Raw genomic sequence first — 14,801 nt, 5'->3', positions numbered from 1 at the left:
CTGCAAGGGTCATGCCCACCTACTGGTCACATGCAGGGGGAGGATCTTCAGACCAGGTGTAACAGGAAGTTCAGCTGGCTGGCTTAACATCCCCCTGTCTATGTCCACTCTAGACAAACAAGGATTGTTGTACTTGAGTGCTCCAGTGGATTACATCCCACAGAACTAGTGGAAATTACCCGCTATTGCTCATGAGAATTCTAAGAAACCAAAACTGAGGTTCATAAATGGATAGTGTAATGTGTTAATTTCTAGGTCTATGCATACCTTCCCCCAACCCAACTTGGGGAAGACTCAACCAGAATCTTGCCCCAAATAATGTTTAATTAAGGCTTTTGAAAGCCTCTGTTATTGGTAGGGTGAGGGGGGAAGGAAATGGTCCTGTGTTAGGTGTCCTCTTCCTGCCCTGGGACACTTTAAAAAAAAAAACCTTTTTGGGGCTTGCTTCCACAGTGTGTTCCCTGTGTACAATATGCTGATTAAACAGTTTACTGCAGCCAGCAGGATTGCATCCTTCCTGCACCAGCTGGTGAGTGGAGGCTTCAACCTTGCTCAATTTCAGTGGTCGTCTTTAGCTAGAGTGTCTTAGATTTTGCTGCTGTTTTATTTTAATTGGTTGTGAATTTTGCTGTTCTTTCACTTTGAACACCAGTGTACGTAATGTAAATCATTAACTTTGCGTAAACCAAAAGAAGTATTTGCTGGCAAATGTAAATGTACCTTCAAATCTAATGCACACCTTAATTTTCACAATATAATTTGGCCAAAAAATGTGAGCATTAGATTCAAGTAAATACGGTATGTATAATGGGGATGCAGGACTTGAAGGAAGGCTGACTGAATTGTACATAACCCATTACATTAACCACTTTTACATCATTGGAACTTAATTAATGGCTGTCGTATAGTGGTGGAATGCTAAAGAAATAACAGATATTTTGAAAGTCAGTAAGAGTGCAATCCTGTACATCTCTACTCAGAAGTAATCCCACTGGCTGATATCCAGCACTGTGTTAGTGAAAGATGATTTTCAGACAAGGAATCTTTCTTTTACCTCCGCACCCTGGAAGTCCCAGAACCACCCAAAGATGGGGAGGAAAAAGAGAACTGAGGTCTTCATGAGAGGGAAAGGTTAATTGTTTGAGCTTGCATCTGCCCACACAACATTGAGTATCACCCATTGAATTCAGTGACATTTACATCCAGGTGAGTAGGTATAGGTTGCAGCTGCAAATTATAATTGAGAAGTTTGTTGTGCTGTTTGAGCCTGGGTTGGAAAGTATATTCTATTCAGTGGTATCTAGAACTGCAAGTCTGTTGCCTGCATAAACTAATATGGACTGAATCCAATGTAGCATCAATAGCAGAATAATTTAGCACTAATGGAACAAGAGCATTGGATGCCATCTTCTGTTTATTATTTCAGCCAGCTTTTGGAAATCAAGAAATAATTTAACAACTTTTTACACCTTAATTGTAGAAAATTAAATGAATGAATCATGAAAAATTTGTATTAAACTAGCAAAGAACTAGTACTGTATACTTGCATGATGTGTGACATTATAGTGATATTTAAAACAACAACAACACTATTTTCCACTTAATGTTTACTTTTATAAGCTTTAGTTGACCCATTCTTCTTTATTCCTTCAGGGTAATTAAATTTTCAGAAACCTGTGGTTTTTTAAGCAGTGGTAGGAATTCCTTAACGTATATGTCAATAAGTATTCAGACACTCAGGATTTCAGGCAGCAAAGGCAACGATCATAAAGGTAATGATCACAAACAGTGAGCGTATTGATAACAAAACTGAATGCACTGTGAGTATAATAGGGGGCAGGGGCTACGTTGCAAGACACGACATCTACTACCACCCTTTCTATTCTTTTAGCCTTTTGTTAGTGGTTTGTAGCATGACTAGATTTCTGGGTCATTGGGCATTTTTCTCCTCCCTCCCAATTTTAGAAGAAGCTGCTTTAGTGGAATGTTGAGAATGAAGCCATGCTTTTCTTATTGTACCAATCATTAACTCTTGCTGGGAGAACATTGTCCTTGTAAACAACTGCTTCACTACAGGAAGAAAAGGTTGGAGGCGGGGCAGCAGGGGAAGAATGAATAAATACTTGTTCCAAATGCCTTATATAGTATTGATGCCTGGATTTTGGCAAGTTGATGCCTTGCCTTCAGAACCTCTGCTCATCCAGTCTAGTAGTTAGCTGCCAGGTAATGTTCTGTTTCCTCTCTTGGAACTTCAAAATGAAAACATTATGGCAATTTCAGTTTTTGCAAAAATGGAGGAGGGACATAGCAGTGATATAGTTTATTTCTACCATTAAATTGGTCCACACAACGATTTGTTCACCATATCAAAATTAGTTCAATAAATGAAAACCTTACAATAGGAGGATGCATGCAGTCTTGAAAAGGTATCAGATTTACTTATACTGTAATTCTAGGCCCAGAAAGTGTTGAATCAGACTATTGGGAAAAATTCATCGAAGGAATAATAAGCCAGATGTTGTTAACAGTCTACAGGCTCACCACCCCATCCTTCTCCCTCATGTCTAAACACTGCCAAATAGTGGTTCATCTTCAAATCATAGGGCAGATCCATACCATGCATTTAAAACACATTCAATTCTCATTTAAAGCTCATAACCTCCCCCAAAGAATCCTGGGAGCTGTAGTTTATTAAAGGTGCTGGGAATTGTAGTTCTGGGGGGGATCACACTTAACAGGATTCTTTGGGGCAAATTACATGTGTTTAATGTGCATTTGATGTGTTTTAAATATATGGTATGGATCTGCCCAGAGCTTATGAAGCTGACTTGTTTTTAACTAGCCGTAATTAAGGTTCTCCACAGTTTAGGGTTTGGATGACAAGCTAAACTCTGCTCAGTTTAAAGTGGAAGCAGAAGCTTCTGATGTCCTCCTCATGGCCACACTGGAGGGGAAGAGCCTATGAACCTGTGTGTGTGTTAGACTTTCTCTCTCAACCTTTTAAAGCAGAGGTTGCCAACATGGTATTTTCCAGATGTTTTGGACTGCACCACCCACCAGCCCTAGCCAGTATGTCTGGCAGCCAGAGATAAAGGGTGCTATAGTCTGAAATAACCAGAAGGTGATATGTTGACTACCCGTGTACTAATCCATGTTTAGCATTATATCAGAACATAGCCTAAATCAAGAACGTGCAAGTTTATCATATGCCAATGCCGTTCACTTAATGTCCCTAGAAATTGCAGTCTACTATTTATGAAAGCTGCAGTCAAAAAAGAGAGAAGGCAGTTCAATTGCCCCACACATCTTAAGATCATTTTCCAGACTATCAGAAAAGTTTGTTTTAATTTACTGCTTTTTCCAAAATAAAAATGTATTTAAAAGATCCATAAAATTTCTAAATCACTTAATATCAACATGCCACTTAGAACTATTTCTAAATTATTATTTCTACATTTGTACAAACTAGTTTGGAAATATGAATATCCCAGAATTATGTCTAATTTTAAAATACAATTGGACTTTGAGGAGATGGAGATAAGGAATAAGAAACTCTTCATACTGGGTTTACCATATTTAAATGTTCATGCCTCCCTAAGAAATATTGTAACACTCCTAATCTCAGCTGATAAAAGTATGAGCCTAGTTTGAGGTGAATTTTTTAAATCTAAAATTGTTCTTACTTTTCAGTTGCTTTCTGTAGAAACCGGACATAGGAGATTTTGAGAGATCTAAAGTATATAACAAGAAATGAATTTAAAAGCAATTGTTTGTGCTAAAGTGTTCAGCTTTTGTGTCTTCTAGCTGAAGGTGTTGCAAAGGTTAATAGCTAGGCAGTCACATCTATTGCAGCAAAAAGCACTTCAGCTAAATCAGTGTTAGCTTCCATTTAAGGAAGAATGTCTGCTACAACCATTGGTATTTACTAACTGTGCCTATGAAAACATTCCTTTTCACCCTCAGATGCTCATTCAGCTGTCTGTTGTCTAAGGGACATTATTACAGGCTTTAACATGCAGTTAGAAAAATTAACTGCACATTTTAATACTGTGAACAGTAGCATCTGACTTCCACCTCTGTGGAATTTAGTTACTGCAATGCTGCTGTTGTGATGGTTCTAAAAACTTTTTGCATAAACCACAATTTTTTGCAGATTGTGGGTGCTGCAAATGCTTTCAAAACAAAATAGTCTTCATGTCAAATCAGACTCAGCAGTTGAATTCATCCTGCCTTGTCTAGAAATAGGTTAACCCCTTGAAATTCCCACAACAGTCAATTATAGTTTGTTGGATGGAGGATATTACTTTTGAATGTGGCCAATGAGTTGGTTTTGCTTAGTTGTTTAAAGGTACAATAGATGCCATCTTGCAAGCTGCTCTTGGAAAGAAACCACAGATCTCCCACTCCTTGTTTTACAATCATTCCTAATAGCACTTTTGTTTTGGATTTAGATCAAACATAATTGTTCTTGCATCATTGCACCAGAAAATCAAATAGGTGAAAGTTTCTTAAGTGTTCCATTTTCAAGCAGTACTCACAAATACAAAAAATGCAATAAAACTCTTATTCATTAAAAATGTGTGCCATGTCTGTACAAGGTTAGAAAGAAGGAAGGAAGGAAATAAATATTGATCTAAATTTATAAGATTCCCTGTAGGCCAAAAATTTTCTAGCCTGTTATGTTCCCTATTCCTCCACTAAAATGAGACATCTCCCCACCCTCAATTTTAAATGTGTGTTCTGTGTACTACTTGAAGCATGAGTCAAAGGTTATTGTCAAATTTCCCAAGAATATCTAACATACCAACTAATTTTACAAATTCTGATACTTTTTGTTTTTCGGTAGCAGCATGGAGACTCAGGGTTGAGGTTGTCTTGAGTGATGGTAGATTCTCCTCTCCCATTCTTACTACTTTCTGAAGTGTTAGACAGTAAGTCCCCCTGTATGGATCACCTTTTAAGCTAATAGGCAAGCCTATGTGAGTACCATGGTGCTCTTTCCACCCAGGAAAAAGTGCAGTGCAGTTTACTACTTTATTTCCTTCCAGATGGTGGGAGTGGGCTTTTCAGGTGAAGATTGAAGGGGGGGGGGGGACTGAGCAGTGGTGAAAAGGGGAAGTTACAGGGGGAGAGCTAAGTAAGCAAATGGGCAGGCAGCCATTTATTGCAAGGCTGTGCTGGTATGTCGGAAGTAAAACAGCTGTGGAGGAATGTAAGTAATGTGAGGAATGCTTGCATTGGGAAAGTGGCTAATTATCCCTTGAAAGGTTGCAAGGTTTTGGAACATCTTTCTCTCCCAAGTCACTTTGCATAGCCATTGTTCAGCTTGTTCGTTTATAACCCGGTGGCAAAGTATTTAATAAGATGGAATAGAAAGGTCCCCAAAGACTATACTGATGAAACTGCTCAGGCTTGAATAAGTCTACTGAAGGAAGTTCAGAGGACTAAAATTCATCAGAGAGTGGTTTTGTTAAGCAAAGAATCAAACAGTTCCCTGTATTAAGGGTCAGGTGGATCAGGCTCAAAAACTGCAAATGCTAATAGAGGTGGGTGGATTTTTTGAAAGAAGTACCATTCTATCCCCTGAGCAGATACTGAAATTCAAAATGGGTTGTAGAATAGATTGGAATATATTTTTATTAATAAAAGACATTCTGCTCTCTTGTATTTTTACCTTCAGTTTATCCCAAGGGATAGGTGTAGTCAGTTGTGAATGGCACTGGCAATATATGGTTTCAAAGTCTGGTTGAGAATTGTGTTCTTTGAGCCATGTGTTTTCATCATTCTTGATTTAGGCATCTGCTTTTTTTGTTGTTGCTGCTCTTGTTTCCACAACTTGAGGTTTAGAAGGAAGTATAATTACTGTAATCTCAAGTGTTTGTTGCAGTGCTAAGGAATTTGACCAATTCTCTATATTAAGCTCAGATGTGTAAGTATCCTTTTAAATAAATGGTTGTATCAGAGTCGGCATATTTAGAATTGTTAATAGGCTATTGAATCCAGTAGCTTTTTAATAATACAAAATCACAGGAAGATTATTCAAGCAGTGTGTGTGTGCGTGTGCACATGCATGCTTGTGTGTGTATATAAATATATATGTATCCCCACACACATAATAAACACACAGAAATGTACCTTGTTGATAGAGAAGCAATGTATAGAAGCTGAGAAAATAATGAAAAAAATCCTATGTAATTTACCTCTTAAATCTTGGATACTCTGAAACATTTAAAGACATTAAAACCTTGAAATTCCATTGATTAGTTCAGCCAAAAAACAACAACTATGGTTGTCCAGTATGAGAACAAGGTGTGGCCAGCCTTGTGCTTCCACATTTCCCCCTTCTACCTCTTATTTCATGTAGCACAGAATATCAACATCCCTCCAGATTTCCTTGAACTACAACTTCTACCATCCCTGGGCATTGGCTATGTTGGGTGGGGCTGATGGGAGCTGGAGTTCAACAACATTTGGGGAACACAATGTTAATTACCATTGGCTTAAGCTATGCTGAATACTGCTGAATTGTCTCCAACCATAGTTTAACAAAACAGTTCCCAAAGTTCAGGAAATCATGGGAAACTGGTTGGTATAGAATCAAAAGCTGCTCCTCACAGACGTGAGAAAAGGGGGTGCTCACAAACTTGAAGCTGTTCTGCAGTGAGTGCTGACTTCAGCAGAGACAAACCAAGATTACCCTGGACAGCTCCATGCAGGGCTCAGGAGTTCATGAGAACAAAACTCAGATATTGCTTCAGCAGCAGTCATCCTCCAAATGAGCTTTACATGACTCAGTAGCTACCTCCACGGTTGCTGAGAGAAGCCTCTTATTTAAAGGACCCCAGCTTGATGTATCAGTTATTGACTGTGACAGAGTAGAGGAGACTGTGGTTGTACTAGAACTTCTGAGTTGGAGTTGTCACAGGAGGGCCACACAACATTGTCATGCTGGATGGATACTGTCACCATGGACTCTTCTGGAAGAAGTTGGTTAGGTGCTTCTGGGGCTGGCACTGAGGGCAATTCCCTCTCCCACTCTGAATCTCCAACCTCATTTCCTGATGAAAAAGAGCTTGGCACCAGGGGCATAACGGAGGGAAACCATTGTTCCTCATTACCTCTGCATTGTGCTCATGTGACTCAAAACCTCTGATATGGAATGCAGGGGGTTTCATGAGGTCTGTTTTGTAAGATGGGTTATTGGTGCTAATAGTAATGGGCCACAGCTGTCCTGAACAAAGCATCTATGCTAGAATGTGCACAGGGCTGACTGAGCATAATTATCTCAACTGCTTCGTTTTCTGTCTCTCACCAAGCAACAGAACAGCTCTCCTAGAGGTTTCTCAATATGCAAGTGGCTCAGAGGATCTAACATGGATGGCACTTCTTAGTTTTCCAGTAGCCACTTTAGGATGCTGCCTCCATGATGCTTCTCTTTAGTGATACAGCCTTGGGGAGCAACATGTGTGTGGCGTGGTGTTTCCCACCAACCCATCCTTTTTAGGTCTCTAGGTTCCAGGGATGCTTGATAGCTGAAGTCACCAGTGACCAGAATGTCATCAGTTCTCAGAAACAGATTTAAGTGTCATTTTGTGACCTTGGTGTTGGTGTACAAGGAACAAGAATTGTCGTGTAGAATCTGTGGGGATGGCCCTTGATCTTAGAACAGCATTGTTATCACAGGCTAGAACATGAGAACTCATACCAATGCATTCTGTAACTGTGAGATGTGGTTTAGCAAACAGTCCTCTTCATTGAAGGCACCTGACTGCTTATGTGTTATTTAAAAACACTGTCACGAAGAAATGTGTGGACAGAGGTCATTGGAAACATTTGGGTTGGGGCAGAAGCAGCCACAAAGGTGTAGTCTGCTCATATAGTCTGCTCAAACTGCTTCTGTTTACCGTGGACGATCTCTCTTAGTGAGATTTTTTGGGATGTCTTTTAAAAATTAACTTATTTTAAAAACTAACTTCCTTTTCCTACATTCACATTCTCCCACACACCCAGGGAGTTATATGTACTTTCTGGTTACCACTCACCTTATAAGTGAGTTTCTTTGCCGAAAGAAGGTGTGTTCTACAGTTTGGCACAATTTGGTATGGCTGCTGCTCTGCCTTTATCAATATTTCTTCTTCCCCTGACTCCTGTGTGCTTATTTTTTAAAACACCTTGATTCCTCTGAAGGCCAAGTTTGTTCAGTGTGACCCCAAATCATAGACCTCTTGCATTTCTCAGACTTTTGCCTTCTGTTTTCTGCCAACGTAGCTTTATCTTCAGATGGCTCCACAATCTGAACACTTCTTGCCTGTGAAGCTTTTTGGGGGTTTTATTCTGTGATTATTTAAAATGCTGTGTTAATAATAATCAGTTTTGAGGTCTAGTCTCAATGTTTTCATTTTCCCAGTGCATTAACATACATTCCTTGTATTAATCTTTGCTTGCTTAAGAAGTCTAATGTGTGGTTAGTGGTTCTTGTGAAGAAATCTGGCTTTTAAAGACCAGGAGACTATTTCTAAATTTTGAACTGCATTCCTAATTCTGGAAAGTCTCTTTGTTCATCAAGCTTCTGTGACAGCACAGAAATCCAGACAATACCTAGAGAAAATAATAGGTTTGCAGCAATCTGAGGGTTATGTGTTTTTCTTTCAAGTTACCTTGAGCTAGTTTTGGAAAATTTGGAAAACATGCATACATTATACTTTTCACTTTCTTAAACTACTCTGAAATTTTGCAACTGTGTATGATTAGCACCAACACCAGAGCTCTACAGACAGCAGTGCAATATCACAGATAAGTCACCTGCAACATAATGGTGTTTTGTGTTTTAGCATCGTAAACCACTCTGATATTTTATGATATGGTGGTATAGAAATATTTTAATAAATAAATGAACTACTGTTTGTTTTAAAGAAGGTTATGCAGCATACCCGTTGATTTTCTTTTCTCTCATCCCATTTTATTTAAAGCCATAAAATCTACAGAATCCAGATGCTTATTTAAAAAGAAAAACCTCTCTTCATCTCACTTGAGTTTATATAATGTAAATTGAAGTTAGATGGGACGTCCTTTCTAAATCTTCAGATTGTACACAAAGTTGTCTGACTAATATAAAGGGGCAAAAAACAAAGTTGCTTCTCATTTTCCATGTCTGTCACCACTTGCTCCGTCAACATACTTTATTGCAATTTTAAGATCTGTATATTCATTTTCATAATCAAAGCCAGCTTTCCATAGTCAAAGGAGGCACTTACGCTGGGTGAAGACTGTTGAGTCAGACCTTGCTAAGAAGCTTTCCGACTTTTTAGAAATATATTTGCTGAAAAATACATTTGGGGAAGAAAAATGGCCACAGGATGAAAACTCTCCCTTAAAACTATGACCTGCCAGGACTATTGATGGCTTCATTTGGCTTCAGATGTACCCTGAAGCACTTCTGAATTTTAAGTGTAGTCTGACCATTTTCTCATCTGGCCAAGGGTTTTCTAGCCCTGCTAACAGAAGATGCTAGGAACTGAGCCTAGAGCCTGTTATGCATGCTAAGCCATTGGTACTCTGGGAATGGAAACAATCCAAAAGCCTTAGAATGAAGGAAACCACTTTGGCATATGGGATGGGAGGAAGTAGTGTTCCTAGAAATGCGATGAGTAAACTGGAAAATAGTATGAAGGACCTGAGTCTAGGTTGAGTTAGGGAAGGGTAGCACCTCTGACGGGTTGTGAATTAAGTACCAGCAGTTGTGGGCATAAGTGCTTTGGCTTGGAAGGTTTCAAGTGAAATTACTTGCTAGATCAGGGGTAGGCAACCTAAGGCTCATGGGCCACAAGCAGCCCACGGGTGTCTTTTAACTGGCCCACAAGCTGCCCCCGAACCACGCCAGCCGCTCAACGAATCCCTGCCTGCTGCGCTAAACCAGCACGGCGCGGGGACCCGCTTCCATGGTGCCAAAAATTGCGTCTGCACATGCACAGACACTGAAAATCATGTCTGCACAGACGCTGGAAATCACGGGCATGTGTGTGAGTGGGAGCACGCAATCCAGCCCATGGAGGGATCTCCGCTGGAGTGAACCGGTCCAGGCAAGGTAAACCTTGCTGACCCCTGTCAAGTGGAGTGAATGTGCAAGGTTGCAGTTAAAAGGGAGTGAGAGTGGAGAAGGGTGTTGTAGTTTTGCTTTTCGTTCCTTCAAAAATGTCTTGGTGCTTGCACTCTTTCTGCTCCCTGCCAGTCATTCTCTTCTCTCCATTTATCTGGGGGAGGGAACACAGTTGCTCCTTTGCCAACCCACACTTCCTTCCAGTTGTGCCTCATTCTTTATGTTGTGGGAGGAAGAGTTGTTTACAGGCAGATTGTGAGGCAATCAGCAGGGAAATTATTTCTCCACTCCTGTGTTGAGGTTTCTATAGCTCTATTGAGATTGCCCTCCCCATTCACCTCTTTTCCTACAGATGCTGGGGAAAGCAGACATGCTTTTGTATCCAATGAACTTGTTCCATTAGCCCAAAGATTTTCATGTATGCAAAGGGAGTTTCTATACCTCTCTTCTCCCCACGTACCCCATCAACTCTGATGCAGAAGGTTGGAGGGAAACCCAAAATAGATTTGGGAGGGGCACAGTGTGAGGAGTTGGAGAGGAAGTCACATTGTGCAAGTGTAAGTCCTTGTCCTAATGGGATGACTTTGATGGATACAACCCACTGTGTGTGAGAGAGATAATAAGCATTAAAATAATCCTATTGTTTATCTCTACTTACAAAAGTGTACCATTATGAGTCAGTCCTGCAAGTGACTCAAACATGTGGATACTGTTGTCTGGTTGTGTCTGGCAGTAACTTTTTCACAGGGAGGAAGATGCTTGCCTTACCAAATGATTCTTCTCTTTCTTTCACCCAACCTCCTGACAATTATAGAATTTGCCCAATGATAATTTACTTTGCTTTTTCTTTGTAAAATACTTTTTTGTCTTAAGTAGCACTAGTGGTGTTCTGCATCTTGAAGCACATCATGAGAAGTTTTGTTTACCAGAGGGAAGGTTAGCCTGCGGCCATTTGAAGGCTAGATTTCGACCACAAGCCACTATCGTTTCTTTACACAAATCTTCACACCCCTGCCAAAATTTCAGTATGAAGGCTAAATTATCTATCTGAGCTTTCAGCTGTCCCTATGAATTTTCCATCTGTTTTGCTTCATTTTATACTTGCAGACTTAAAAGAAATGCTGATGAAAAATGCAAGAGTTCTAATAGCAAAGTCTTCGCTTTGACCTCTCCGCTTGAACAATTGCTTTTTGTTTTATAACTTGTATCCTGTGAAGAACATATGAAGCTGCCTCATGTAGAGTCTTGATCATTATTCTGTCTAGCCAGATGTAATATAGCCCACTGCATCTTACACTTAACCCAGGAGTGGGTACCTTGTGGTCTTCCATATGTTGTTGAACTGCAGCTCCCATTACCCCAGACCATTAGCCATGGTTGACTGGAGGAAATGGGACTTGGAGTCCAACAACATCTGGAATGGGTCAAAGGTTTCCTATTCCTCTTTGATTTAACTTAACAAAGAAGAACTTAAGAAGAGCCTGCTGGCCAATGGCCTATCTAGTCCAGCATCCTGTTCTCACAGTGGCCAACCAGATACCTATGGGAAACCCATAAACAGAATTTGAGCACAAGAGCACTCTACCCTCCTGTAGCTTCCAGCAACTGGTATTTAGAAACATCACTTCCTCCAGCTGTGGAAGCAGAGCATAAGCATTGAGGCTAGTAGCATTTGATCTTGACCAACAAATTCATGCCTTGTACGTACTACTTTGAATGGTCATGCAGCAGCAACAACAACCACAACCACCAAACCATAACCATTAATGTGTTTTGTTTGTAGAGCTTGGACGAATATGATGATGATGAAGCAGGACAAAAGGAGCGTAAAAGGGAAGATGCAATCACACAACAGAACACAGTGCAGAATGAATCAGCCAGTGCAGACCCAAGTGCCTCATACATATTACAGGTGAGGAGTTTCAACACTGTTTTCTTTGAACTTCAAGAGATTCAGCACACCACTACTTCTGCCTCTGTAAGAGTTGGGTAAATGTGTTTGCCAAACTTGGTACCTCAGCTTTGTGAAATAAGTAACTTCCAGTACCTAACTTTATTTTAATGTTCAGTTTAATGCTTATTGTGAACACACACTGGTTCTTCTGACTAAACATCTATACCAAGCGTCAGCAATGTAGATCTGTCCACAGGGGCCTTCCCTGGTACCCACAAGGTCTGCTCTGCCACCCCCCACTGAAATTAGGCTTGAATGCAGCCAGTAGTATAGGTTGTGGTGTTCACTTAGTTTCAGTGTGGGTTTGTGGTGCCCACAAGAGGCCCCCAAAGGTTAAAAAACCCTCATCTATATGATAGGCATTGTCGCCATTACATTGTTTGACTGTCAGACCAATAAGGGTATGTATTATTAGAACTGGAAATTTTAATTGGCAAGGGCAAGTATTCAATACATCAGGCCTAATGCTAACTGGCAAGGGCAAATTTTAAAAGACGGGGCTGAAAGATAAGTGGTTGTTTTGTTTCTTAAGGCTCTAGGGTGTCTGCTACAATACGCAGTGATATGGTCTTTCTTTTAACACAAGGAAGGTGAAAACGTTTCCTTAAAACAGAATTGATCTCACACTTCTTTCAGCATCCCAGTTAACAAATTGTTTCTTGGTCATGGATACTTTAGTTGAGATTCCTGCATTGCAAAGGGTTGGACTAGATGACCCTTGAGGTCCCTTCCAACTCTACAATTCTAGGATTCCAGTGACATTTATGGAAAGAAAATGTACTGTCCTCTGCAGCCACGTGTGATTCTGCTGCACAATGAACAATACTGGATAGGCTGCTGGGGAGTATGGCCTTAAATTAGGTGAGGCTCACCTAATTTTGGTTAGTTCCACTACGTCACATATTGTTTAGGAGGGCCCCTCAAATATCCAGAGGCATTTCAGTGGCTATGGATAACTGCAAGGGAAAGGAAGAGTCAGGAAATTTTCCATCCAATTTTTCCATTCATTTATCTGCACAAAAGTAGATTTAGTTTATTAAGACAATATTAAGACAATAGTTCTGCATTTTTTAAAATAGTTAATTTGCCCCAGCCTTTCAAAATACATACCATAAAGCATTTTCATTTAGATACTAGAAATTGCATTGTGGTTTACTCTTGCAATTCTTTCAATGTTTTTAGTGCTTTTTGAAAAAAGAATTGATTAGACTTTCATACATCTATAGCCATTTTCCATTTGGGGCTCTCTTGTTGACATTAGCATAATGGCATTTTAAAAACAGGCGTATGGTTGTGCTAACTGCATTCCTAAATCATTTCCTGTGGGTGGTAGTCTGCCAGCCAGTAGCACCACAATGAAACACAGAAGGGGGGCAGCAGGGATGTTTGTGTGTTTGCAGTTGTGCATATCTGTCACTATCATAGTTGCTGTAGTAGATTCTGGACACCTCCTTTATTTGAGCACTTTTAATCTGGGAGAGCCCTTGTGGGATATTTGACATGAGATACAAATTGTGAAGCATATTCAGGGAGTCAGTTTGAAAACTGGAACAAACCTTAGCCATCATGAGCAAAGACATTCAAATAACATTTCAGTCTGAAAATTATTTTTTAAAAACAGGCTATAAATTAAGGGCTGAAACAACAAAACCCTGGTATGGTGGCATGTTGACTCCCTCCTATCCACAATGAATCATTAACATAAATGTCCATCTTTGGGAGGACTTTTATATATTTGGAGTTTGCAAAAGATTCTATATGCTGTCTTCAAGATCTGGAAAGCAGCAGGCAGGTTAGAGAACTACCACTTTGAAGTCTGCTGTCAATTTCAGAATGGTCTGTAGACAAATAGTTGAAGAGGTGGCAGCATTTTTTGTGAAACTCATACATATTACAGGTGAGGAGTTTCAACACTGTTGCAGTGTCTTTAGCTTTTAAATTAATTTATTCCTATTCCTAATATTCCTATTTATTCCTATTTAAATTAATTTATTCCTATTTGTGCTCTGCTACATGGCTCCATAGAGCCCTCAGGATGACTTACAAGTAAAGCAAAACAAGCAAACAGGCCTACAGTGATGAAACAGGAAAAAACCAACCAAGCTAACCAACTATACAATAAATGAAACAGCCTAAAAGCAGCACTAAAATATTTCTTTTTTTCCATCCCTGCTCTTCTGTGTCTGGTAGATAATTAATAATAAACATCAAGTCATGTTCCCAAAAAGTTATTTTTTTAATAAATATAAAATGGAGCTGGCTTGCCCCTGAACAGCTGAGACAATAAACTAATATTTTTCTTTTGATAAAGGATGGCAAACAGATCCTGGAGCACCTCCATTGTCACCAGCCTAATTTTGATCTTGCTTCCAGAAATAAGTAATTTTCATTTCAAAGTTGTCATTTTGCCTGTAGATTAAAATGACTTCATCTTTTCAGCACTAATCCCTTTTAGACAATTGTTAAAGTTTGGGTAAGACTGCTGCATGAATCTTTAATGAGCTTACAAGGAAAGACCTCTTGAGCAATTTAAAGGTGTTCTTGCTCCACTGTCAGAGGCAGAATGCCTCTGAGTAACAGTTGTTGGGAATCACAAGTAAGGAGACGTCCTGCTTGCTGGTGTCTCCTAGACATCTGGTTGGCCACTGTGAATAGGATATTGGGCTAGATCAGGCATAGGCAAACTCAGCCCTCCAGGTGTTTTGGAACTACAATTCCCATCATCCCTGACCGCTGGTCCTGTTAACTAGG

The 14,801-nt window shown here is 39.9% G+C and overlaps 1 protein-coding gene and 1 long non-coding RNA gene across 3 annotated transcripts in view; one reads left to right on the top strand and one right to left on the bottom strand.

The window, feature by feature from the left end:
• Positions 1 to 14,801, top strand: part of PAWR (pro-apoptotic WT1 regulator) — a 60,128-nt gene that overhangs the window by 26,669 nt on the left and 18,658 nt on the right. Inside the window, exon 2 of the mRNA XM_081928749.1 lies at positions 11,880 to 12,008. Coding sequence (XP_081784875.1) covers positions 11,880 to 12,008 — 129 coding nt within the window. The remainder of the gene's footprint in view (positions 1 to 11,879; positions 12,009 to 14,801) is intronic.
• LOC309379526 overlaps positions 1 to 14,801 on the bottom strand; it is a 28,827-nt gene that overhangs the window by 1,038 nt on the left and 12,988 nt on the right. Inside the window, exons 3-4 of one of the 2 annotated variants that reach the window (XR_014172532.1) lie at positions 12,923 to 13,006; positions 2,124 to 2,249 (exon numbers count right to left, since the gene is read on the bottom strand). This is a non-coding gene — a long non-coding RNA (uncharacterized lncRNA). Of the gene's footprint in view, positions 1 to 2,004; positions 2,250 to 12,922; positions 13,007 to 14,801 lie in introns of those variants that run through there. The other variant, XR_014172533.1, reaches the window with a different exon arrangement.

This window comes from Podarcis melisellensis (assembly GCF_964234715.1).
Source record: "Podarcis melisellensis genome assembly, chromosome: 10".
Taxonomy (NCBI): Eukaryota; Metazoa; Chordata; class Lepidosauria; order Squamata; family Lacertidae; genus Podarcis; species Podarcis melisellensis.
Note: the sequence above shows the minus strand (reverse complement) of the source record. Positions and strands in the feature narration are given on the sequence as shown.